This window comes from Triticum urartu, chromosome 6A (genome assembly GCF_056163025.1).
Source record: "Triticum urartu cultivar PI428250 chromosome 6A, HENAU_Tu73, whole genome shotgun sequence".
Lineage (NCBI taxonomy): Eukaryota > Viridiplantae > Streptophyta > Magnoliopsida > Poales > Poaceae > Triticum > Triticum urartu.
In genome coordinates, this window is record NC_141878.1 from 264,780,011 (window position 1) to 264,806,903 (window position 26,893).

General features: G+C 46.6%; 2 protein-coding genes across 2 annotated transcripts; one reads left to right on the plus strand and one right to left on the minus strand.

Moving 5' to 3' along the window:
- Positions 1-5,404: 5,404 nt before the first annotated feature.
- On the minus strand, positions 5,405-8,470 carry LOC147964950 (uncharacterized). Its single transcript, XM_087530223.1, has 5 exons — positions 8,386-8,470; positions 7,620-8,272; positions 7,073-7,182; positions 5,505-6,663; positions 5,405-5,431 (listed from the first exon to the last, which is right to left on the minus strand). The coding sequence occupies exons 1-5, from the start codon at positions 8,468-8,470 to the stop codon at positions 5,405-5,407; spliced, it is 2,034 nt and encodes a 677-aa protein (XP_087386349.1).
- Positions 8,471-9,106: 636 nt separating this feature from the next.
- LOC125529571 (AAA-type ATPase family protein / ankyrin repeat family protein) lies at positions 9,107-26,134 on the plus strand. Its single transcript, XM_087527792.1, has 7 exons — positions 9,107-9,503; positions 14,157-14,273; positions 14,383-14,481; positions 14,576-14,686; positions 14,781-15,081; positions 24,853-24,992; positions 25,343-26,134. The coding sequence occupies exons 1-7, from the start codon at positions 9,360-9,362 to the stop codon at positions 25,892-25,894; spliced, it is 1,464 nt and encodes a 487-aa protein (XP_087383918.1). The 5' UTR covers positions 9,107-9,359; the 3' UTR covers positions 25,895-26,134.
- Positions 26,135-26,893: the final 759 nt, after the last annotated feature.

Sequence of the window (26,893 nt, forward strand, 5' to 3'; positions counted from 1 at the left end):
GGGCTTCTTTTGGTCCATAAAAAATCATCAAAAATTGGCACGTCAATTGGACTCTATTTGGTATTCCTTTTCTGTAAAACTCAAAAACAAGGAAAAACAGAAACTGGCACTGGGCTCTAGGTTAATAGGTTAGTCCCAAAAAATCATATAAAATGTCATATAAATGCATATAAATATCCTAGATGGATAATATAATAGCATGGAACAATAAAAAATTATAGATACGTTGGAGACGTATCAATCTTCAGCAGCCATGTATTGTGTCTCATGATCAGAATCATCTCCACCGTGTTCTTCACTTGTAATAAGAGCCAAAGTCTCCTCATCATAGTCACTAGCGGACTCATACCCACCATCCTTAGTAACAATCATCACATGATTAGATGGGCATTCTCTCACATAATGACCTCACCCTTGCAATGACGACAAATAATATCATGTGTTTGCCCTCTTGATGCCATGGATGAAGAAGAGCTATGTGTAGGCCCAGAAGGTGTGCTCTTGGCAGATAGCGGTGGTTTTGCCTCCTTTCTTGTATCACGATTGGAGGTGGCAACTGATGAAGGTGCCGGTGCAGCAGAACGTGTGGAAGTAGAGGATGCACGCGGTGTCCATGATGAAGGACAACCTGCAGAAAAGTTAGTTCGCGCCAATGCCTGTCGATCATGCACTTCACGTTCGGCTTTCCAAGTAAGATGGAATAAACGAGTGATATTATTATATTTCTCATACTCTAGAATGGTCTGAATCTCTTTATTTAATCCACCCATAAAACATGCAAGCATAGCTTAATTAGCCTCAACAATACCACATATAATCATACCAGTTTGTAATTCTTGGTAATATTCTTCTACATAATTTTTTCCTTGTCTTAAATGCTGCAAATTTTGACGCAATTCACATTGATAAATATGGTGGAACCCAACGAGTACACATAGCATTTTTCAAAGGAGCTCAAGTAGCTGGAATAGGATATAATCTACAATGTTCAGACCACCAAACACATGCAAAACTAGTGAAAGCATAAACAGCAGCAGGAACATGTCTCTCCTCAGGATATTGTAAACATGTAAAACGTTGCTCGGTTTCTAACTCCCAAGTAATATATATATATATATATATATATATATATATATATATATATATATATATCGGGAACATATCTACCCTCAAATGGTGGAATATTCAATTTTAGTTTAGGAAGATGGTCATGATCTCGTACCTCAGGTGGTGGTGCAGCCCTACCGTTGCGATGATATGCATGAGGACGACCTGGTGGTGGTGCTGGTGGTTGCATGTAGTTTTGATTTTGATCAACCTCGTCCTCGTAATGGTCCTCCACCTCTGCAGTAGCAGCTGGAGCTACAGAAGCATCAACAATAGGTACAACAGCACCAGAAGTTTGACCAGGCTCAAGGGGAACGCGCAATGCTCGTCCCACTTGATTTGGAAGGCGATGTTGTTGTTGTAGTTGCTGTAGAGGTGCGACAGGTGCAGCGGGCGGTGGTTGTGGAAGACGTGCGGGCAATTCATTAAACTTGTTGTCGAGCTTTGTTTCGAACGCCTTCTCAATGCCATCCATCTTCTCCATGGCCTCTTCAAATCTGTTGAGCACATCGTCCACTTGTCCACTCATCATTTGCTGAAACTTATCATGGAGCTCCTTGTTCATGAAGTTGTCCCGGTCAATCTCGTCGACTTGTGATCCTGCCATGGTTAGCAGCAATAGAAATACACAAGAATATGATCCCACAGACTACTAACAAGTGGTGGTGGTGGTGGGTGTCACAAATCCGTCAAGCGAATCTCAAATTCTTACCAATTCTTACCCAGCAGCAGGCGGTGATCGGCAACCGTTGTAGTCAAAACTCTCAAAGCTTGGATAGAGCAATTACCAGGGAGAGTCAAACGTATGACGTAGATGTATGTGGAGCTAGGAAGGCTTATAATATGGTAGCAAAAAGGGTCAGCAATAATAAATTCAGATATGCAAAGTTGAATAAACGTTTAACGACGGTACTGTGCTGGTCCTAGGCTAGACCGTACTAGTGACGCGAGCCTAGAGCACAAACAAAAACACGACGCAACACGTAAACAAGGGAGCACACTCTGAATTTTTTTGCTCTTTTTTTTGCGAAAAATCACTATAATGGCGAGTGTCTCAAAACTTTTCCCAAATCAAACTAACAGGATAGGCACGAAATTTTGTTAACATTTTTTTCAGAAGTTAGAGTAACGACGACGAAAAAGTGCGACAAGAAATTACTATGATGGTGAGTGTCTCAAAAGACTCAAAAGCCTAAAAACAAGATAGTGAAAAAATATTTTTAATCGCCGAAATTTTGGCCTAAAAACTGCTCGGGGTCTCGAGACACTTTTTTTCGAAAACCTACTCACGCAAGGAAACACAAATCAGAAAATAGATGGGTTTCGAAAACAAACCTAATATGAAAAGAATTCGGATTGGTGGTGGACATATGATGGTAAGATATGGCAGCGGTGGTGGTATATGGTAGCGGTGGTGGTATATGGATACAGATTGGTGATGGTATATGGATACAGATTGGTGGTGGTATATGGATACGTATTGGTGGTGGTATATGGATACAGATTGGTGATGGTATATGGATACAGATCGGTGGCGGATAAGCGATGGTGGTAGATGGCAGGGGCGATGATGATGGTGCAGCGGCGTCGTGACAACTTATGACCAGAACTCGAAACTCTAAAAGACTAGACTCTAAGACCAGCAACTAGACACGATGATGCAACTGCAAATTCAACAAAGCAAAATACTGAAAAGACTATGCAAAGTCTCAAACTGGTTCGGATATAATGAACTAACCCTAACCTTTTTTGTGACTTTTCGTGGACTGTATGTATGAAGAACAGACTCGATCTAAACTACGAAAAATTATAAAATCTCACCGAGCAACCTGGAAATCTGATACCACTTGATAGAGGCGAAGGGCCTGATCTTTCGATGAGATGGTGGCTATCGTTTTTGGTGGAGTAGACTTTGACCATGCGACTACGAACGTGCGAGGACGTCGCGCCTTAGCAATCGCTAAACCAACTCCGAGGGGTTATTGACCACGCCGGAGCACGATCAACCTGACCACGAAGGTCTCTTTCCTGCAAGCAAACGAAGAACAAGTAAGAAACTGAAATTGCAATCTGGATATTGCGAATATAAGAGGAAAGCTTTATTAATGAAAGTGGGGTTATGTGACGTATTGGTCTGGTCGTTGAACACAAACGAAGTATGCGAAGTTGCAGCTATGGCAAACTTTTAATCTAAACAAAACCCAAAGTCTAAACGACGCCCTAAGGGCTGTATATATGGAGGAAGAGGGGGGAATTTCGTGGCCCTTGGAGGAGGGGTCCGAAATCAACCATAATTCTTATTTCCCCACACATACAGACTCTAAAAACAACCTATACTTAAGTATTTCGAAACTACATGGGCCTGGCCCAATAATAAGGCGACGCAGCACCTAGAATAGCCTCTGGACGAAATTTATGAAGTGGTATCTTGTGTATTTTGTCCAAGGCTTCATGCACTCCTTATGGTGGCTTCAAAGTCCTGAAATCATCACTTGTAACTCCGTTCTTGTTCCCCTTGCGCATGCCATCATCTCCATGCTTGGTCTTACTCCAGTGTTCATCCCTCTTATCCATACCAGGCCCTTCATTTGTAAGCAAAACAAATGTATCCAATTTAGGCAGCATTATATTCTCATGAACATTAGAATCATTACCAAGAAACGAAAGTACCTGATACTTTAATTGGCGTACGCGATCTCTAGTAATTGGTCCAGTATATGTAGCAGTAGGGGTTGTGGTTGTAACAATGGTATTGATGTCCTCATCACGAGCTCCTGTGAGCTGCACGCGCCGTTCGATGAGAGCGGCTTTGTTGTTTGGCTGCCACCGTCGTTTGCAGACTACAAGCAGTGGACACACACCATAGAGGAGGGGGAGGGAGGAGCTCATCGAGGCAGGGGCACCATATCGATGCTAATTGGGGGAGCGCCACTGGTGGAGCTACTGGGTACTCGCCGGAGTACTCGAGTAGGGGAGGGAGCGGGGCGGTAGCTGCATAGGAGGTCTGCTGTGGGGAGCCAGCCCGTGCCGCCCTGTACCTGGCGTCGCTCCACCAGAGCCGCATCACTTGAACAGGGCGAGGTCTCACCGGATCCTGCGGCTCGACGGAGATGAACAACGAGAGATTGGGGGAGGCGTGTAGCAGGAGGAGTTCGGATCCGTTGCCTGCTGGAAGGGGGTGCCTGGCTCCGTAGCTGGCTGGGTGCAGGGTGGCGGAGGAACCCCAATCCGTCGCCGCTTGGCTGCGGGTTTCGGGGATCTCAGATCCCTATCGCGGGTGCGGCGACATTAAAGGCAGGCGAGTCGGGGATGAGGCGCCGCTGCGGTGGGAGGTCGCTGGGGTAGGGACTTGGCGGCGGTGGGCGGTGGGAGGTTGCCGGGGTAGGGACTTGGCAGTAGTGGGAGGTCATTGGGCGTGGAGGAATCGCCTGCCTCGCGCTGCGAGGAGGTGGGTCGCCGGGGCAGCAGGGTTACGCGGCGGCATGGCCCCTAGCATCGGAGGCATGAGACCCTGGCTGTAAGATGTGGGAATCATGTGTTGTATCCTCAGGTGCAAACGCACGTATATGTGATGTATAAAAGGTGGGCCACGACCTCGACTATACAACAAACTAGGAGGTGGGCCCAATACACAAATATGCACAACACATATACTCAACACCCCCTGCAGTCGAAGCGGCACCGCTGCTGATGCAAAGACTGGACCGGAACTCCTCAAATGACGCCGTAGGCAAGCCCTTGGTCATGATATCTGCAAATTGTTGGGAAGTAGGGACGTGTAAAACACAAATATGGCCAAGGGCCACCTGTTCCCGAACAAAATGAATATCCAACTCAATATGCTTGGTCCATCGATGATGCACCGGATTAGCGGAGAGGTAGACCGCTGAGACGTTGTCACAATAGACCACTGTGGCACGGTCAACAGGGCAGGAGAGCTCCTGAAGCAGCTGGCAAAGCCACGAACACTCGGCGACGGCGTTGGCCACCGCACGATACTCAGCCTCAGCACTGGAACGAGAGACCGTAGGCTGCCGCTTGGACGACCACGAGATGAGCGAGGGTCCAAGGTAGACACAATAGCCCGAGGTGGAGCGACGAGTGTCAGGGCAGCCCGCCCAGTCTGCATCGGAGTAGGCGGTGAGGGAGGTGTCAGCGGAGGCGTGAAACGTGACGCCAAGATCCATAGTGCCACAGACATAGCGGAGAATCCGCTTGACAGCGGCCCAGTGAACGTCCCGAGGAGCATGCATATGGAGACACACCTGCTGCACGGCAAACTGGATCTCTGGTCGAGTCAGAGTGAGGTACTGGAGAGCACCAACTATAGACCGGTAGAAAGCAGCATCCGAAGTAGGAGAACCATCCGTGGCAGAAAGCTTGGCCTTCGTATCAACAGGCGTGGCGGCGGGCTTGCAGTTAAGCATGCCAGCGCGCTCCAGGAGCTCATGAGCGTACTTCCGCTGATGAAGAAAGAAGCCATCCGGACGGCGCACCACCTCAATACCGAGGAAGTAGTGCAAATGACTCAAGTCCTTAATGGCGAACTCAGCGCGAAGACGAGCCGTGAGCTGACTGAGAAGACCAGCCGTACAAGCCGTCAGGATGATGTTGTCGACATAGAGTAGCAAGTAGGCCGTGTCGGAGCCCTGGCGATAGACGAAGAGCGATGCGTCCGAGCGGGTGGAGCGAAACCCAAGCTGGTGTAGAAACGCCACGATGCGCTGGTACCAAGCGCGCGGAGCCTGCTTGAGTCCATACAAGGACCGCGAAAGCAGGCACACATGGTCGGGAAGCGCCGGATCAACAAACCCGGTGGGCTGCTGGCAGAAGACCTGCTCCTCGAGGTGACCATGGAGGAAGGCGTTGGAGACGTCCATCTGGTGCACCGGCCAAGCACGGGAGACCGCAAGGTGGAGAACCGTGCGTATCGTGCCGGGCTTGACGACCGGAGCGAAGGTGTCGGTGAAGTCGATGCCAGCACGCTGTCGGAAGCCACGAACAACCCAACACGCTTTATAGCGATCAAGGGTACCATCAAGACGGAGCTTGTGTTTGAAGACCCACTTCCCGGTAATGACATTGGCGTGCCGGGGACGGGGAACAAGCTGCCACGTCCGGTTGCGCAGTAGGGCGTTAAACTCCTCTTGCATCGCAGCCATCCAGAGCGGGTCATGAAGAGTGGCTCGAATGGAGGACGGCAACGGCGATGGCGTAGAGGTGGACGTCGCGTGGACGTAGTCATCCGAGGCGTAGCGCGAGTTCGGGCGAGAAACGCCCGTACGAGCGCGGGTGACCGGACCGGCCACAGGCGCCGAGGGCGCCGGGGGCGCCGAGGAGGCCGGGGGCGCCGGGGCCGCCGAGGAGACCGGGGGCGCCGAGGGTACCGCGGGCACCGGAGGTGCCAACATCGGGGGCGCCAGCGCCGCGACTGTAGGAGGCGCCGCATGCGGGGGGTGCGCCTCAAAGCCAGGGGGCCAAGAGAGCGCGCGAGGGACCTGGGAGAGGCGTCGAGGAGCCCCCGTCACCGGTGGCGGGAGGAACAACTGGGGGTACCTGGTGAAACGGAAACACATGCTCATCAAAGTAAACGTGCCGGGAGGTGAGCACACGGTGGGAGATGGGATCATAGCACCGATATCCCTTGGAGTTAGAGGGGTAGCCGATGAAGATGCAAGCGACGGATCGAGGTGCAAGCTTGTGAGAAGCAGTGTCGGCAGTGCTGGGATAGCAAAGGCACCCAAAAATACGCAAGTCGTCATAGGACGGGGGCGTACCAAAGAGAAGATGGTGAAGTGCGTAGTTCCACCATGGGCGGCAGGGTCTAAGGTTAAGAAGTGATGCAGTGGCGAGTGCGTCCGGCCAGAAACGAGGCGACACATTGGCATGAAACAGGAGCGTGCGAACGCAGTCATTCAGAGTGCGAAGGACGTGTTTGGCTCGACCGTTCTGCTGTGAAGTGTACGGGCATGTGAGGCGGAAAACGGTGCCGTGATGCGCCAAAAAAGTGCGGAAAGCAAGGTTGTCGAACTCCTTTCCATTGTCCGTCTGAAGTGCAAGGATGGGACGCCCAAACTGTGTGCGGACATAGGAGTAAAAAGCCGTCAAGGTAGAGAGCGCATCCGACTTTCTGCGCAAAGGAAAAGTCCACACATAATGAGAATAATCATCAAGAATGACCAGATAATATAAATAGCCCGAGTTACTAGGAACCGGAGAGGTCCACTCATCGCTATGAATCAACTGAAAAGGAAAAGAAGCAATGATGGTGGAATTATGAAATGGCAGGCGAACGTGTTTGCCGACTCGACAGGCATGACAAGTGTGATCCTCGATCTTATTGCAACTGAAACTGAAACTCCTAAGAATATGACGAAGTGTGACGGGTTGGGGTGACCCAAGCGAGCGTGCCACAGATCAACTCCAGCAGAGAGAGTGACCGGTGCGGTGGTGGTGGATGAGGGCGAATGCATCGGATAGAGCTCATCGGGGCTGTCACATCGGTGAAGTACCATCCTGGTTCGAGCGTCCTTGACACTAAAACCAAACTCGTCAAATTCAACAGTGACAGGATTTTCACGAGTGAAATAACGAACTGAGATAAGATTCTTAATAAGATGAGGAGACACAAGTATGTTAGACAAAGATAAAGGCGTAGAAGTAGAAGGAAAAGAAGTGTGCCCAACATGTGTGATAGGAAGTGTGGAACCGTCGCCGACAATGATGCGGCGGTCGGTGGAGACAGGAGTGAAGGAGGAAAGGTTACCATGATGAGCAAACATGTGAGCCGTAGCACCGGTGTCCATGTACCAATCACCACCTCCAGTGTAGTTGTTCGGCGTAGGAGCGGTATGCAGTCCGATGAGGAGCACCGGGTCCCAGGGCGCCGGCGGCAAGGTCGACGAGGTGGACGAAGATGCCATGGGGAAGCCGTAACCGCCGCTCAGCTGCGACGGTGGGTACTCTCCATACGGCTGCGGAGCCGCATAGTACGCATGAGGCGCAGGAGGGGTGGGAGGCCCGTACGGTATGGATAGCAACCCCGGCGGCAACTGCGGTGCCGGGTAGGCCGGATGATCCGCCAGAAAAACCTGCTGACCCGTTGACAGATGCTGCAGATGCTGGGCGTTGTCTGGTTGCTGCCCAGCGGGTGAGTGCTGGCCCACTGATGATCCCCACCAGTACTCAGAAGACCCGTACGTGGGTGGAGCCCCGTACGCCCCGTTCGTGGGAACGGGCACATGGGGGGCCGCGCCGGAAGGGCGAAGACGGACTGACCGGAGGGCACCGGTGGCGGAGCCGCGCCAGTGGGCTTCGGCGGCGGGACGACAAAGGCGACGGTAGACGGGCCGGTTGACGCCATCGCTGGTCCGCGACGGGGCGCGAGAGGCGTGTAGTGTGGCGATGCGGCGGGCGTACGGGCTAGCCACGCACAGGCTGGCTAGCGATCGGCAGGCGCTAGTGACAATAGTCAGCAACGAGCAAGTAGATCGATTACTTTCAAGCCGCCGCTCAACGAAGATTCAACGAGCACGTAACAAAGAAGCACACAAGCACACAGCTTGATGGATCTTCTGTCTAGCTAGCTAGCCCAGATCGTTGGAACGGGTATACGGAGACCCGCCGAGTTGGTGAGGTGAGGAGGGGCTGCTGGCCCGAGACACGCGCGGGCAGCGGCGGCTGGATGGCGGCGGCGGCAACACGGAAGAAGCGCGGCGGCGGCGGCGGAAGGCTAGGGTTAGAACCCGGAAACTGATACCATGTAAGATGTGGGAATCACGTGTTGTATTCCTCAGATGCAAACGTACGTATATATGATGTACAAAAGATGGACCACGACCTCGACTATACAAGGAATTAGGAGGTGGGCCCAATATACAGATATGCATAACACATATACTCAACATTGGCGGCGCCGACAGAGAAAGGCGGAGGGAAGATGGGAGGAGGCGGTTGAGGAGGAAGAATATGGGAGGGAGGGGGATCGGGCACGAAGAGAAGGTTGGACGGAGGATGGGTGGTTTCACAAAACACCAAATCATCGAATCAATCAATCAAACTATAGAAAAAAGGGGAAAATGTAAAGGGAGGGCAGGAACAGCTGATGGATTGGTCACCGTCCGTCCTTCCCCTCCCATTCTTCCTCGGCGGTTTCTCCTCACACCACACGCAGCTAGGGGAGCGCGCGCGCACGCTCGCACACACACGCGGAGGGGCCATAGGATAGGGCAGTGGAGCGAAGGCGGCAACAGATGCCGGGGCCGGGTAGCCAGAACGGACGGGCGACGCCGCTCAAGTCCGAGAACATCCACGGGCTCGTGCGCGCTGGCGACGTGGCGGCCGTCCAGAGGAAGCTGCAGGAGAACCCTGCCCTCCTCAACGACAAGAATCCTGTGGTCCGTGCGCTTCCTGTTACTTGCGTTCCCTCCTTCCTTGCCTTTCTTCAGCTTTAGACGCACGATCTTTGCTCGTTCCTGGCGTTCTTGGCACATGCAGTGTGGATTGAGCATACGAGATTCGATAGAAAAGCAGCGTTTGTCGGTGTGAATATGTGGTTTTAGTCAGATTGTATGGCAGAGGCTTGATTTTCTTGAGCTCGTTCTTGGATTTCATCCCCGCGTTGGCTATTCGGAATCTTCGGCCGTGACTCTCTGTACATTGCACTTGAACTGCATCGCCACCGTGTTTATTTGCTCCTCTTCGTGTAGTTAATGTGCTTCTTTGCTGTCTATTTCTTCCATTTTTTTTGTGTAGGGATACGAGTTCCTTTCCGGAACCAAGAAATCGCAACTACGATGGTTCTGAATTTTGCTTGTTCCCTGGTGCCGAATTTTGAATTTTCTATTCCTGCCGTGTTTGATTTTTCTTGTTGCTATTTCTGTTTCCTTGGAGTGTGCTGTCCTGCTTCCTTCCAAAAAATCCCCCTTGATTCGTTTGATTGAATATTGGATTTTCTTCATTATTTTGTTCCTTTAATTGTCTATTTGTCTTGGCTTCGTTCCCTTTTCTAGATGGCCTGTTACCATTTAAGACGGGTCGCTTTCCCATGTAAATTATGGCATTGCTTTGGTGAACTGGCTAGATTTTACTCTCTGAGAAAACTGAGTATGTTTGGATATCCTGTCCTGTGCCCTCGTACAAGAGCCTTGATATTTGCACGAGTCTGGTTTAGTTTACAACAAAAATTAGGAATGGGTCTTATCATGTACTCTCTCCGTCCCCAAATAAGTGACTCAACTTTGTACTAGCTTTAGTATAAAGTTAGTACAAAGTTGAGTCACTTATTTTGGGACGGAGGGAGTACTAGTTAGATGCATGCAAGATAGAAGTAAGAAAGCATGAATAAACAAACTTTAATTGAGGCACTACAACTGCAAGGACAGATAATCATGACAATTTTCAGAAAACAACCATCACTCAAATGTCTTCTTTCGTTTATTTGCCACTATTTCTTTACTTTTATACTTTCCGTCCATGTCGTAGTCTAGCTTCTAATATGTCCTTTGCTGAACAAACAAAGAAAAGGAGCAAAAAAAAAAGAAGAAGAAGAAACAAGGAGAACATTACCAGAATGATGCACAAAATAGAGTGGCGGTACACAATCAAGTCTTTATTGTCTACTGCATAACCAATGAAAGATTGCACATCAATGTTCTTCTATGCTTTCTTAAAACCAATCGTCTGATGGAGCATATGGGTCTCAACAAGAGAAACGCGCTATCACGAAGTTACGTCACAAAAAATTAACAAAGATTGTAATCTTGTTATTAAACTTGGATATACTGTAAAGGGATATGTGTGATAAGCAACTTCTGAATGAAAATTAAGTTATTGCTATTTAGGTCGTTAGCCCTACCTTTAAAAAGTAAATAATCCCCAAAAATGGGCAGAGGTAACACGATATCTCCTCTTGCCACAAAGCAGAGTATCTTCCATATAAAAAGCCAGAGTGCCTCCCCTCACTATTTTAATTTTTACATTGGAGTACCAATGTAAAAAGGCAGAGTATCTTCCTTTACTACAGAACAGCTCATACCCAAGCACAAGAAATCAGACAAACTTTCAGCCTCTGCTTTGCCCTTTGTGCACTGCACACCTCCACTCCACTCGCCTCTACCACTGGGGTGTGATCTCTTTGATTTGTCATCTCCGGCAAGCGTTGTTTAATTAAAAAGAAAATCAATGGCGATGTTATACAATCTGAAACATTTACACATATATACTGTTGTACACAGATTATACACACGATTCACCCCTTTATTAGATAGGTGCCTTGGATTATGTTACATCTTGCAAACAAATACTCAACGCACAGCAAGCCACTGGAGGCAATGCTCTCGGCAGGCAACCTTTGTTGTATATATATCATTAGATTACTACTTAATGGAACAAACGTTCACCCTCTTCTTACATTAGATTAAGCTTGGACTAAAACCAAAGACACCTACTGCCTTCTACTCAGCAAAACTGTAAAATTGATATATTTTTTGTCCAGCCAGGAACTCTATGCTTAGTAAGATTGGAATCTTCTAGCTGTTTTTTTAGCAAATCTCGGTTATCTTAAATTTATTTCTTGTGTTGATGCCGATGCTTATCATAACTACCTTCCTTGGTGAGAAACACCTTCTTGAAAAATACCAGCTGACTTAGATCAAGCACAAACACTTTAGGCTATAGTTCTGTAGGATACTAGGTGCTGGAATATTTACATGTTGATATGAATATGTCAAAATATGACTATTGATAAAGAAAAATTATATCATCCTCACCTATGCCAACATTTAAATGGCTAATGACATACTCGTCCCTACAGCTGGTAACCACAACGCAACACCTTCCCGCTGCCTGCATTCCCCACACTTTCCCATCTCTGTGTCATGATCATGGACCTCGCCCTTGTTGCTACCACCCTAAAATTCAGAAATAGTATAGCCCTACAATGCGAAATTTAGTCAGTTTGAAGTCCAACAAGGAACTGAGTAACTTGGTCGGCTTCTTTGTGATGATATGAAACACCCAGCGTAAGATCTGAGACCATCACTGCATACATGTATATGATGAAACTACTCGTAGTTTTTACCTCGTGTCTAGAAGGCATAATTGTTGTGAACATGTAAATGTCTGAAGTATGAAGCGGCTTTGACAATAATTACATTGACTATACTTTCTCGTAAGTTGAACTATCGTGCAAACAAGCCACCAACTAACTTCAGTATGAACACAAAAAATGAGCAAATAACACATCAGTCAAGTGAAAGCAATGATCACCTCACGTTAAGGGACTGTCCTGGTCATTCAGGTTGCTGTTATTTCCAAAAATGAACATTAAAGCAAGTATCCAAGTTGCTTCTCTGAAAGTTGTCTGTGTGAACTTCAAACATGTCCATGGAAAGCAATTTTAGATGACTGACCCTAGTATATAAATTGATTTCTATTGGGCTGCAAGAGTAGTTTATAGACGGTTCGACTGTTGCGCTCTTTGGGCAGGAATCTCCACTTCACAGCAAGAATTCACATACATGATTCTTTTTTTACTTTGTTATCCCTGAAGGGAAAATATTCATCACTGAACACCTTCAGCAGATCATTGTTGTATAATTGAATCTTATTACTTAAGGATTTGTGAAGTGATTAGGAAAAAACATCAAGGAAGTCCAAACATGGTGGATGTAATTTAGAATCCAAGATTTCCGTCTCGTCCATATATTCAAGTTCAAACATGAACTGCAGTTCACTAAGCTATAATCCAACTAATTCAGAACTGACATGGTGTACCTTGTGGAGACGTAAATAGAGCGCAAATCTGAAGAGGCGACGATGTGCTCAGATAGAAGAGAAAGGAGAGGCGCAGAGCGCGACGAACGGTCTGCTTGCTCCTTGACGCAGCGTTGCACTGTGCTCGTGAGGCCGCGCTGAAGTTCTTGAGCGAGCTCCCCAGCAGTTTATGCGACCTCCAAGCTGTCTGGCGATGGCGAACAAGTGTGCCGGCAGGGTATGTGGCCTCCATGCAATCCCGGCAGCGACGAGCGAGTGACTCAGGCAGTGGGTATGGCCTCACTGCATGCAACACTGGTGACAGCGAGCGAGCATGGCAGGGGAAACTGAGCGTGCGGAGAGCGGAGGAGAAACAGAGGAAAATGGATGACGAAGCCGGGGAGAAATTGGGCGGGCGCAGCAAGGGGTTGCAGTTTCTCTAATTTGAATTTTGAAGTGGGATTGGAGCTGGCCGGGGATTGGGATTGAAGGAGAGAGGCGGCAGGATAGAGGGATTGGGGGACGCCATGAGGAGGCAATGGGATGGACGACGCGAGATGATTGTGGAAGAATGGCCGGTGCTAGCAGGCGCTTGGCAGTAAAATATGTTAGGTAATATCCCCTTCGATCAAAGCACATGTAAACCTTCACGTGCCTGAGTGGGAGGGCAGCGTTTAGACTCTTGCCGCTGCACGTTCCTTTATTCCTTCTCGGTGAAGAGGCAGACGAACCATCAGCACGAACTGGTTCTTTTATAGGAGTAAATATTTTATTACGTCATTGTCAAAACTATACCTCAGCGATAATTTTATCTCCCAATTCGACCAATTGTCTTGATATGCTTGTCTATTTCATGTCATTTGTATTTCCTTATTGCTCTTCTTGCCGGTCAACAGGATGTTGTCATGTGCAAATCTTGGTAGGAAACCTTATTGCAGTCCTTTTCTGCTTGCATTTCAGAAAAGAGCATATGATAAAATTTACAATGACCATTTTCTACAATGACATATCTCCCACTGTGGCCAAATAGAACGCTTTTACAAAAGTATTTACTTGACATAATCCTATACCTAGAGCTAACATCATGTATAACCCAATTGTGACATTCTAGAATAGGAAGGAAAGTCTGATTTTGAGAACGTGAATATGAGCGGGTGAATGACAGCTTAATTGCATGGAATTTGACTAGATCCCAGACAACCGTGGCTATACGTTCTTTGTCTATTCCTTTGACTTAGCCATGGGTAATGTTGTCCACAAACTGCGTATCTTACTTTTTTTTATGTACGATGCAGATGTGCCAAACACCACTTCATGTCGCAGCTGGATACAATAATACTGAGATAGTGAAATTCCTTCTTGATTGGCAAGGGCAAGGTGCAGATATGGTTGAGGTGGAGGCAAAGAACATGGTAACTAAAGTACCACATTTGCTAGTACCTTATTAGCTCCTCCGCCCAGTTTTCTTTCCTTCTATGATTTGAGATTAGCATATAAACTACCAATTCTGTTGCTCTTTAGTACGGAGAGACACCCCTGCATATGGCAGTAAAAAATAGTTCTTATGAATCAGCAAAATTGCTCCTTGAACATGGTGTACATACAGGAGCCAAAACAAATGTAAGATCTATCCATTTACTTTCTATTTTCTCTTTTAGGCCACCTGAGTTGACTAAATTCACACACTTAATATGTGTAATTCATATTGTTGCAGAATGGCATGTCACCATTGCATTTAGCTGTCTGGCATGCACTTCAAACTGGAGATTGCAGCACCATCAATTTGTTGCTAAGCTATAATGCAGATTGCAATGCTAAAGATGATGTACGTACAGTTGGTTCCCTAATGATGGTTCAATTGCTTTCTGTACAACTGTATCAGAAATAGTAAACGTTGTTCTATCACATGTTGCCCCCAGGAAGGCAAAATCCCCTTAAATCATATCCCAGGAGGAGCTGGCAATGAGATGCTGCTCCAGCTCCTCATTCGCCATATGGAAGAACAAAGAAAACAAAAAGCCCTCATGACATGTCATGAACAACGGTCAATGGCGGAGTTTGAAGAAGCAATATCACAAATCGTGGGGTTGCAAGAGCTGAAAATGCAATTACGTCGATGGGCCAGGGGAATGCTTTTTGATGAAAAACGCCGGGCTATGGGCTTAGGGATTGCTACCAGAAGAGCTCCCCACATGGCATTTCTGGGCAATCCAGGAACAGGTGGTGATCCACACAGAAGCTACCCTTTTTCTATTACAAAAATCCTTTTCAGTTCTCAGCATGATTTATCATTATGGAATTCATTGTTAGAGCACCTCTAGTAGAATTCCTAAAATGGGACACCCTAAAACCATTTTTTGGGTCAATCCCTAAAAGTTTTCAGAGATTCCAGGGTGCTCCAGTCTAGTCTAGCAGATTCTCCAAAGCTGCAATCCCTATATTTCTTTCCTCCATTTCTCTTCTCTTTATGATTCACCCCATTACAACTCCAATTTCACATCATATTCAAACTCTTATTTTCTACCCCACACAATTCAACGACATTGCAATGACATAACTTTGAAATTTTCAAATTCAAACTCAAACACAACATAGCATCCAAGATGCACGACATGATCCAAAGTAGTTCGTTACTGATATAGGACCAACCTATGGTGTGTCCCGATCTAAAGGAGTTGGAGGTGGATTTGGAGGGAGATCACGAATAACACGAAGATCACAAGGCGAAATTGGGGGAAAACACAAGAGGAGAACACTCTATCGAAGATCCACACACAAGTACTCCTCAAATCTCAAGTCAAAGTGGTGCATCACAAGCATTCAACAATAATGGAAAGTAAAGATAACTAGGGTAGTTCTTCCCCAATCTCTAAGAGATGTGTGTGTGTGTGTGTGTGGGGGGGGGGGGGGGGTCTTAGAGAGATGGTCTTCCCCAAATCTCTAAAAGAGATGGAGGCCTTGGTTAATCCCTTGGGATTCTTCTCCTAATGGAGGTCTTGATCCTCCAAGATGAGATAAAGATGAGCAAAGCTCTCTTAAGATCTATTCATATGCTTTGCTAACCCTAAAATGAAGGAGGTATATATAGGTCCAAGGCGTGAAGGGGTAAGTGGTGGCAACAAGGGAAAGGTACATGGGCCTTGCACAAATTCTGCGCGCAGGCAACACCACTAGACAGTCCGGTTGGGAGGACCGGACAATTTGGTCGATCAGACCCCTTGACCGGACAGTATGGTCAGTCCAAAGAGCCTCGGGTGCGACTCGAGCAGTGATCGGACAGTTTGGTCCGCCTGGCCGGATAGGTAGTGCTACTTTTGCACACCTTCTTTCGTTGCTCCGTCTTCTTCCGTCACCGCTTCCATGCTTCCCTCGCGGATGGTTTAGGCGTACCCTTGTGCTTCCACTCCTTGATACGCGTGAAGCTCCGCTCAAACCTATACATGTACGAGGGAGGGTCAAATATATCATCCAAGAGAGAACCAATTAGACACACATAAAGGTTATAATTAACCTTTACGATGTCCCTTTGCGATGTGTCCCTTTGCGATGGAGCCAACCCCCCCCCCCCCCCCCCCCCCCCCCCCACACACACACACACAAAGACCCGACCTCTGATCAAAGTCCAAATCACTATGGGAAAGAGAAGAGACCGGAGTCGACGCAAGAGTGGAACTTGTCAAACACCATGTACTCATCATCTTCAAGGTCTATATGGCCACTCTCGAATGTCGCTCCTCAATCCATGACATGTATATATGCAAACAACAAGAAGGAAACAACAATGAAAGTGTAGCCCATTCTTCATGCTCATATCAAGATGGCTCAAAAGGGAAAGAATTCACCTTATGAAGGTTCCCGAAGAACTTGTTGGCAAGCATAGTGTATATCTTCTCGTGGGCAAGATGTCTCATGGCGACACCACCTTGTGATTCCTTCAAATGAGCAAACGGAACCAACAGTTTGAAACACAAAAGGTGGTTAGCGTGAGCACAATAGCCATCATTCATGTGGTGATTCACCCAACAAGTGTCGTCATTGTGCTCAGTATAATGTGTGCCACGAGGATGAGGAGTATGTGCCATTCACCTCAATTCATGTCGTTCCTCACGTCGGGCTTGTTCATCATCTTGCGCCTCTCGTTCTCTTCTTTGGCGCTCTTGGTGTTAGAATTGAGCGTCACGGAGTGCTTATTGTGCTTCGTTTTCTTGGCGAAGGGTGTCTTATTCTTCTTGGTGCATTTGTTGCTCAAGGGCATCTTGTTCTTCATGATGGCGTCGCTCACGCTCTAAGATGTGGTCTTGTAATCCATTCCCGCGGGTTGGAGGTGAAGCTTGTTGATCGTGCGTTGGTCTTGAAGACGAGCACGAGGCGGTATGGAACTTGCATTGGATGGGGGCTCCAAAGGTTGGTGACTTGAGCGTCTTCTCCTTGATGAGGATGAAGATGATGAAGACTTGCAGTTGACCATCAATGCTCGAAGTTCATCCATTTGAGTTGTAATCTTGGCGTCGAGGTACTCCCTTGTCCGTGCTTCGGATTGGGATGACATTGGCGAGACCATTGATGTGGTCGTTCAAGACACCAATGGAATCATGCATCACTCATTGGAGGCTGAAGTGATCAGTTTTGGTGACGGAGTTGTTCGCGTCTTCGTTGTAGTCGAAGACCGGGTTCAATGCGCTTGGCCTATCCATGACAAGACTCGAGCAAAGGTTAGTAGGAAATGAGAGAACAATACCAAATTACCTTTCCCAAGGTTGAGAATGTATTGAGTATCACTCAATGTGAATGCTATGATAGTGGAATTGGTACCAGACTTGTTTCTCGCACCTACAAAGTAAAGTTTCTCGAGGAGCTCGGTTAGGATAATTGGCACAAAATTCCAGCAAGTTTTAGTCAAGATATGCAAAATGTTGAAGAGGATTCACAAATTGCAAGTAAAGCAAATTGATCAATAGCCATGAGTGGTACATGGGAACACACACACACAGATGTGCAACCAAGGAATGCACAAAATGTGTTTCCACGGAAAAGCTCATGTTGCACAACGCGAGAGAGATGCTAGCATGATTGCTCAAATGGGCGAGATATGTCCTTGTGCACCAACCTACAAGAACGAAACATGTTTTCTATCCCAAGTATGCTTAAAAGCTTTTCTCTCTTTTTTATGCTTCCTTGCCAAGATGCTTGATGCACGAGCCAATGTAGCAATTATGTATGCACGGGAGTAACTTATGACACAAGAGGTGATAACAAGGTTGATGCACGCACTTGCAACTATGCGTAGTATGTATCACTACAGTGCAGAAGTAACTTGGCCCGACAATACTCAAATGGCTAGTCTCAACGAGCAAGTGACACAAAAGGCTCGGGGCTAACAATGCAATGGCAAGGGAAGGTGAGATGATGACGGAATTGATACCTACGTCAACACTACCTTCGTCGAGGTCGGAGAAGTTACTGTCCTTGCTTACGGTCATGGTGTCAAAGGGTGAAGTGGTCGTTGTCGATGACGGGTTCGTAGGCGATGATGAATGATGGTGATGTTGATGTCGTCACGTCCCTAATTAGCCGAAACACATTAGGAAACGGAAAACCGCAACTCAAAATCTCAAATAAAATGGGTCAAAATTGGGTTATGAAGCGGAAGGTAGGTTCTCGTGGGCGAAATGGGTGGTATTGCGGAAGGTATGGTGGTGTAGAGGTTGCTAGGTATGCGGAAGGCTTGGTGGTGGGGCTTAGTTTTTTTTTTGGATTTTTAGTTTCGATAGGCTGAAGTCGGATGAGCTGGACTAGGTTTTAGATTGTCTGGGTGTTGGCTGGATCGTCCGGGATGGGATCCGGATGATCCGGGCAAGTCAACTCGTGGAGAAAACTGCTCGGGATGAACTCGAAATTTTGGGGATAATTTTTTGGGGGTGGGTTTCATGGTGGGGAAAGGTGTGGGGGTTGGGGAAGGCCAGATCCACTTGCCAAACAACAAATTCATGGATCCAAATGAACAAATTCTCGCATGAACCAACAAAATGAAAAAATTGGTGGGGCTATTTTTGGTGGGAATTTTCGAAATTGTGTGAAAAGAAACAAAAATAGGGCAGAAAGTGAGAGGGTGGAGTGACTCCACGATGTGAATCAACCTTGCTTTGATCGAAGATGATGTAGGGTGGAACCCTAGATGGCTAATCTTTTCACACTTGGAGGGGGAAAAGGAAGAACAACCAAATCACAAGAGGGAAAACCACTCAGACAAGTCCAAATCACACATCGACTAGAATAACACACATGAGATTCACAAGAATACAAGAACAATCCAATGGAAATAGCACTAGGGTAGAGTTCATCTCAAATCCTAAGGAGATGAGGCTTGGAGATCTCAAGAGATCCTTCTTCCATCGGAGGTCTTGGTGATCCTGTGATGGAGATTGCTACCGACTGGTAGTACTCCCTAGCCATGGCTGGGGTATGGAATCGTCGAACTCACGATACAGAGACGTGGAGAGGAAGAAAGAGCCGAGGAAGAAGACTTGATTCAGAGGAAGGAGGAGCTAAGTCTTCTCCATGACAATCTTGGTGGTACCTAAGTATGCACAAGGTCTCCGCTTGAGGTAGCATCCATGTCTCACGTGAAGTGAAGGGAAGCTCAATAATGAGAGAAGACAACTCGTTCTTGATAGCTTGTTTACATGCTCTCGTCATTGGTCCACTTGGTGCTTGGGGCGATGGTGGTGTATCCATGCGGATGACCGTAGGGTGCTCCGCACCAAAATGTCTCAACTCATCACCATATGCCCGCCATGGTTGAAGAGAAAGTCATGCTCAACCATCTCATTACCGTCGCTAAGGATGAAGGTCATAAGGTGTGGATCATCATCATTCGCCACCATGATGACCAAAAGGGAATATCCCATGCTTGGCCATCTCACATGTGGTGACCCCGAAGATGGAGTGATCTCCCTTTGCTTGTAGTTGGTCTCCTTGATGTTGGCGTCGTAGCTTCTTGTCAGTGATGGTGTCGGTGTTATCTGGAAGTAGATGGTAGCTTGGACGCATGTGCATTTGAACGCGTTCTTGAAGATGATCTTGAAGAAGAACAAGACTTGCGGTTCTTGAGCATTTGCTGAAGAAGCTCTACTTGTGTGTTCACCTTGGCGCCAATCTTGGCATCCCAAAGGTCCATCTCAACATCAAACTTGTCATTGTTGGCGTAGACCGAATGTGAATTACCTTCCCTATCCATAGTAGCACTCGAGCAAGGTGTGAGTAGAGAAGGGAACAAACAATACCAAAGTTACCTCTTTCCGATGTTGGTGAAGGATCAAGCGACTTCACAATTGATAATATGCACTTGGTAATGAGCCCTTGTCCAACCTCACACCTACACGCAAAGACTTACAGTGGAGCTCAGTAGGGATCAGTGGACGAAATCAAGCAGTTTGAAGTCCAAGATATGTAAAAGTTGGAAGAGAATCACAATGAACTCAAAATGGCAGGGAAGTGTTCACGAAAGGATGGATACAGAAGCAAAAGGAAAATCACACGTGGAGATAAATGGGGCTAATGCAACTGTAGGGATGAGCAATATAATATTGCCTAATGAACACTAAGCTTGTGTTGCACAAGCACAAGGAGAGATGCTAGCTTGGTTTCATGATTGGGCAAGATTCGCAACTTGGCACCAACCTATGTATGTAAGCGTAACGTTTCCTGTTTCAAGTATTCTTAATTCCTTATGCACAATTATCTTTTGCTCAAAATGATCTTGTTTATAAGATTTTGTGGCTCTTTCTCTTTCTTTCTCTTTCTTTTGTATCGTTTTTTTTTGCACTTCTCTTCGTCTCACCACTTTCTTGAGCCTCGACCAAATATGCAAGACAAGTAACACAATATGATGCTAGGAGTAAACTATAACACGATATTATGCAATCACTAATGTGCTCAAGTTCACAAGGCCCGGCAACACTCGGATACCTAATCTCAATAGGTTTGAAAGGTATTTGCAAAGAATGGTGGGGCTGTCAAGTGTAATGGCAAGGAAGGCAAAGTTTGTGATGGAATGGATACCTTCGTCACACTTTACCTTTCACAAAGTCGGAGGTACCGGCCTTGCTTCCGATTGAAGGTGTCAAAGTATGGAGTGATTGCCGTCGTAGGCGAGCTTGGTTGTTGATGTAGTTGATGTAGAGGTACAAGTATTGTTGTAGACGTCCAAGGTCCTAAGCCAACGAAGATAAGCTTGATAGGTGGAGGAGATATTCTTTGACGATGAAGTACCTCCAAATTTTTCTTGGCCAAAAGATGTGAAAACCAATGTGAGGATTAAAAGCACACTGATAGCTTCAAAGCAAGCCCAAGAACACTGAAATCGGAGTCTGGATGTGGAAGTTATGGCCAAAACATGGAACCAACCGAGGCATTTTTTTGTACTACCGGGTAGTCTGGTCGGGGGGGGGGGGGGGACTGACAGTCCTTGACATGGTTTGACTTTTTGGGTGGCAATAGATGATTTCAAGCTTGAAATTGGTGGGGGGAAAGAAAAAAAAATGGGGCTAGGAAACGCAAAGGAGGCTATAACAACCGGCAAAACACCGGATCCATGGATCAAATCCAACAAAAACTCGCAAGAAACCACAAATCACTCAAAATCGGGCATGGCAATTTTTTGGGGGATTATCAAATTAGGCAAGGAAAATTAAAAAAAAAGGCTATAAAAGTAAGGGGGGTGGGCTCCAAATCGTGGCATCCTTGTTCATGATACCAAATGATATAGGACCAAACTATGGTGGCCCGATCTTCATGAATTGGAGGTGGATTTGGGGAAATCACGAACACGAAGACCAAAAAGGGAATTGCGGGAAACGCAAGAGGAAAACACTATTGGACAAGATCCACACACAAGTAATCCCCAAATCTCGAGTTAAAGTGATGGATCACAAGCATTCAACAACAAAGGAAAGTGAAGATAACTAAGGCAGTTCTTCCCCAATCTCTAAGAGATATGAGGGTCTTGAGCGATAGTCTTCCCCAAATCTTAGAGAGATGGAGACCTTGGCTAATCCCTTGGGATTCTTCTAATGGAGGTCTTGATCCTCCAAGAGGACATAGAGATGAGCAAGGCTCTCAAGATCTGGTCATATGTGTTGCTAACTCTAAAATGGAGGAGGGGATGAGGTATATATAGGTCCAAGTCATGAAGGGGCAAGTGAGGGGCAAAAAGGGAAATATACATGGGCCTTGCCCAAATGCTGCTTGTAGGCAACACTATCGAACGGTCTGGTCGGGAGGACCGGACAGGCTGCCCCATGACCGGATAGTCTAGTCAGTCCAGAGAGCCTCGTATGTGACTCCAGCGGCGACCGGACAATATGGTCCGCTTGACCGGATAGTCCGGTAGTGCAACTTTTGCACACCTTCTTCCGTTGCTCCATCCTCTTCTGTCACCGCTTTCATGCTTCCCTCGCGGATGGTCTAGGCGTACCCTTGTGCTTGCACTCCTTGATATGCGTGAAGCTCCGCTCAAACCTATACATGCAGGGGGGTTCAAGTAGTATACCATCTAAGAGATAACGAAGTGGACACACATAAAGGATAGAATTCACCTTAGTATACATGGTGCGCGCGTCCCTTGCTGACGGAGCCAACTCCATGGTGGTGATCATAGGGTGCTCCACACCCGTTACCATATCACATAATCCATCCGATGATCACGTATCATCCAAAAGCACATGATAAATCAATCATCATTCACTGCCAAACATGAGAAGCAAAGTTCACACACTCTCATTGCCCCCCCCCCCCCCCCCAAAGTTCACAATATCCATGAAACTGCCCACCCAACCACCTTGGAAGCCAAGATAATGTAGACGAGTAAGCTCCCAATATGCCCCCATCCATGCCATTGGTATCTATGAACGTGATATTTTCTTATTTCTCTGTTGGCCTTCACCTTCACCCTACACTCCTCGAGAGCAAGCCTTCGCTCCTCTGTGGCGGCCTGTCCGTCCGCCATGGCAAGCATCCTCTCCTCGGCTCTTGCCTTTCTCTCCTCGTTTCCCTTGACCTCTTGCCACCTTGCTAGCTTCTTTTGCTTCCATCATCTCCTCCGCCTCCTCCTTCCTTGATCTCATCATCTCCTCCGCCATCTCCTTGTTCTTACTATCCCATCAAGTTTCTCCCCCAAGGCACCAACTTTCGTGCTTGTCTTTAACCTGTTCTTCTCGTGCTTCTTTCTCTTGGGCCTCATCAAGTATGGTTCACCCGTCATCATCTCCCTCACCAACTTCATCTCCACCTCCATCATTCTTGGGAGAAGAGTGTCTTGACCTTGCCCTCTTCGGTAGAGCTTCTTCATTCCTATTCCCCCACTTTTGACTTTTCTTGAGCAATGCCCAATAATGGTGAAAGGTAAAGGGCTTCCCTTTCGATTTTAACATTTGCTTGTACATCCCTTGGATGACAGCCACCTATGGCAACGAACAAGTCATGAGCAATTATGATAGCAAGATGTCATGTATGTCGAACAGAATATATGATCATAGTACTTCATAATCATGTTCTTCTACTTCATAATTTGGCATTGAGAATTCGATGTTGTCTATGCCCATCATGCTCATGAAAGAATTGGCACTAGCAATGTAAAAAACAATTAGCAACAATACCGAAACATCGAGGAAAAAAGGAATAAATACTCACCTTTTGGGCATTCGGTCGAACACCTCGGAGGCGTTGCACATGCCAAGCTCGCCAGTGATAATGGTCGGCGAAGGAGGGCCTTTGAGGGGCTGTAGGAGGCGCTGCGGGGACATGATCGGGGGAAGGCCGCTTCAGGCTTAGTGGCAGCGTCAATGCCGCACGCAAGCCCCTGAAATGGGAGATCGGCATTGTGCGACACGAGGCTGGGGGGCTGCAACCTATAGGGTGGCAGTAGCTTGGCGTAGTACCGCGTAGGCGGGAAGCACCACGCTTCCTTGTTGGCTGCGCTGCCGGCTCGAGAGCCATGATGGGGTGGTGCGGGCCACGGTGACTCGGCATGGGGTGGATGGAAAGTTTCCACGGGGGCATGGGTGGGACCCATGGCCTCGCTGGCGAGGCCGTCGGGGCGGTGTGGCCGCGGCGGGGTCAAGCGGTAACCGTTGGTTGGGGGAATTCTCTCTCCTGCCATGGGAGTGAAAAATATAGGATAGGGTCAGTGAAGAGTTTTCCCTATATTTTGGATCAAGGTGTTTTCCGCGTTGACTTTAAAAAAGTAGAGGGATAGGGAATCTGCTAGAGTGCAATTTTTACAGATTTGTCAGTTTTTAGGGATAAAAATTCTACTAGAGATGCTCTTATAATGTGTTATGCCCCTGGCTACCACCTGGGATCTAGACTGTCCCCACGGACCAACACTAGTTTTTCCTGCACACTTTGTGCTCACTCGTGCGCACCCGGAATTAACTTCCCGGGCAGTCACCCATTCTCAAAGTGCTCAAAGCCAAGCACGTGTAACTTTGAGATCCTTGAGAATGGGTTCCCAGAAAAGAATTCCTTGTTGATAATGTTATGTTTTGATAAATTGGGTTGGTTGGGCAAATTTAGAATAGCTATGCAAATTTAAAAAAGGACTTGTCCCGAATCTTGGACAAACACGCTTTGAAAGCTCATGGGCCTGAAAAGTGTGACCATTCCTTTACTGCCATGTTACATTTGGCACTTGCCAATACGGAACACAAGGCTATATACTGCCTCTGTCCCAAAATAAGTGACCGTGGTTTTAGTTCAAATTTGAAGTAAAACCACGTCATTATTTTGGGACTGAGGGAGTACATGATATGCGGTTGCTTTTACTTTTCGATATAGGCACCAAAGCCATCAATATTCAATACTCAGTGCATAATATTGTAACCTCTAATGCACAGGTAAAACATGATATGCAGTTGCTTTTACTTTTCGATATAGGCACCATAGCCATCAATATTCAATACTCACTGCATAGTATTGTAACCTCTAATGCAGGTAAAACAATGGTTGCTCGGATTCTTGGAAAGCTCCTACATATGATTGGGATTCTCCCTACTGACAAAGTTACTGAAGTTCAGCGAACTGATCTTGTTGGAGAATTTGTGGGGCATACTGGACCAAAGACGAGGCGGAAGGTTTTATTGATATTTTCTCTTCAGTTTTGACACCCTGCTGTACCTACATTGACGTGCACAAAATTCTATTGCTGATTTGCAAGTATTAGTATTGAAAGCTCAATTCTGTTCTGTGCTATTCCTAGTGATTTTAGCAGTTTAAGTATTTATTTCTCCTAATATTGGTGCTTAGGTATTCAGTTCTTATGTTTGGTTTTCGTAGGACATTCAGTATATTAATTAACAGTGAAATGAGTTTTATATGTGAATTAAATATAATAGGCTTTTCCCCTCCATAGTGTTATAATGTTTAGTGGTGTTTTCTCTCTGCTTAATACGTTATCATTGTAATTGTGCCTGCATTCTTACAGATAAAAGATGCCGAGGGAGGGATTCTGTTTGTGGATGAAGCTTACAGGTTGATACCAACGCAAAAATCGGATGATAAGGATTATGGTTTGGAGGCACTGGAGGAGATAATGTCTGTAATGGACAGTGGCAAAGTAGTTGTCATATTTGCTGGGTACTGCGAGCAAATGAAGCGTGTCATTGCCTCGAACGACGGTTTCTGTAGGAGGGTCACGATGTTCTTTGATTTTGATGATTTCACCACGACAGAATTAGCGGAGATATTGCTTCTGAAGATGAATAGCCTGACTGACACAAGTTTGCTTTACGGGTTCAGGCTGCACCGGAGCTGCACCAGAGGTGCCGTTGGAGAGCTGATTGCCAGGGAGACCACTGAGGAGTGGCTTAAACAGATGAACGGAGGTCTGGTAGACACACTGCTTGTCAATGCACGTGAAAACTTGGATCTTCGTCTTGATTTCAGTTGCAATGACGCTGAGACCATAATCACAATCACATTGGAAGACCTGGAAGCAGGCCTAAGGCAGATATCAAGACAGAGACATTTGCGGTGACCTACAATCAGGAACATTCTTTTCTTGACAAACCAAGTTACAGGTTCAGGAGTTTTGATAGAAGTGACTGATTCCGCTTCGGGTACTATGTCTGGTGTATCTGTTCCAATTGGTAGGTTGCTGCCCTTCTGCAATAGTAGCACTGGTACGCATGTATTTTTTTTTTTGAAAAACACAGATCTTTATTCATTTGTAATAACAAGTACATCGTTTATGAGGAGAGGTACAATTTCGCTCAAAGGCTCCTCAAACCAGTTTAAAGTTGTAGAAAATTTAGCTACTTTAGCAAGTTCATGTGCAACCCTATTGGCTTCCCTATTATAGTGCCTGAATCTAGTGATGGGAAAATCACAAGCCAAAAAATAACAATAGTCAAATACTGCTGCCGCTATACTTGCCAACCATCCTCTATTATTCATGGTTTCGATGGCCTCCAAGTTATCTGAGTTATCTAAGCGCCAAAGCTTCAGTGACATCCGTGCACCAATCAATTCTTCAATCCACCCCTATGATGAATTTCCCTTTATCATCCCTCAACGCAATACCCGCCTAAGCAGGTCATGATCAAAAGAGGCATCCACATTAAGTTTTACCAACCCTCTTGAGGTTGGATCCAACACTCTTTTTATAGTAGCCTTTGGTATGTAGCCACATAGTTTACGTAATAGCACAAATCCCCATAGAGATCTAGTTAGCATCTTGGGTTTTCTTTTTATGGACCGATTTTTGCCTCTCCCACTATAAGTACCAAGTTGTAATCACAATCATCTCACGAACATTCGAAATACCCAAGATAGAGAGCTCCTGTTCATGCATAGAAAGAAAGAAAAAAAAAATTCAAGAACCGCCTCACCAGCATAATCAACCTCGCATGCTCTTTTAATGACCTGATCCAGTCCCAGCACTCTCCAAACCTCCTTTGCTTTCTCACATTGAAATAACATATGCTTTGTATCTTCTGATCCAAAGGGACAAGCAGGAACTGGGGGTAACTTTTAT

Excerpts from the sequence above, each read along its gene's own strand:
- LOC147964950 (XM_087530223.1), bottom strand. The coding sequence starts at position 8,470 with ATGGCGTCAACCGGCCCGTCTACCGTCGCCTTTGTCGTCCCGCCGCCG. Across the intron at positions 8,273-8,385 it reads TCCGCCACCGGTGCCCTCCG|TGGGCCAGCACTCACCCGCT; the intron begins GTCAGTCCGTCT and ends GGGGATCATCAG. Across the intron at positions 7,183-7,619 it reads AGGACGCTCGAACCAGGATG|TTTGGGCGTCCCATCCTTGC; the intron begins GTACTTCACCGA and ends GTCCGCACACAG.
- LOC125529571 (XM_087527792.1), top strand. The coding sequence starts at position 9,360 with ATGCCGGGGCCGGGTAGCCAGAACGGACGGGCGACGCCGCTCAAGTCC. Across the intron at positions 14,274-14,382 it reads AGGTGGAGGCAAAGAACATG|TACGGAGAGACACCCCTGCA; the intron begins GTAACTAAAGTA and ends GTTGCTCTTTAG. Across the intron at positions 14,687-14,780 it reads ATTGCAATGCTAAAGATGAT|GAAGGCAAAATCCCCTTAAA; the intron begins GTACGTACAGTT and ends TGTTGCCCCCAG.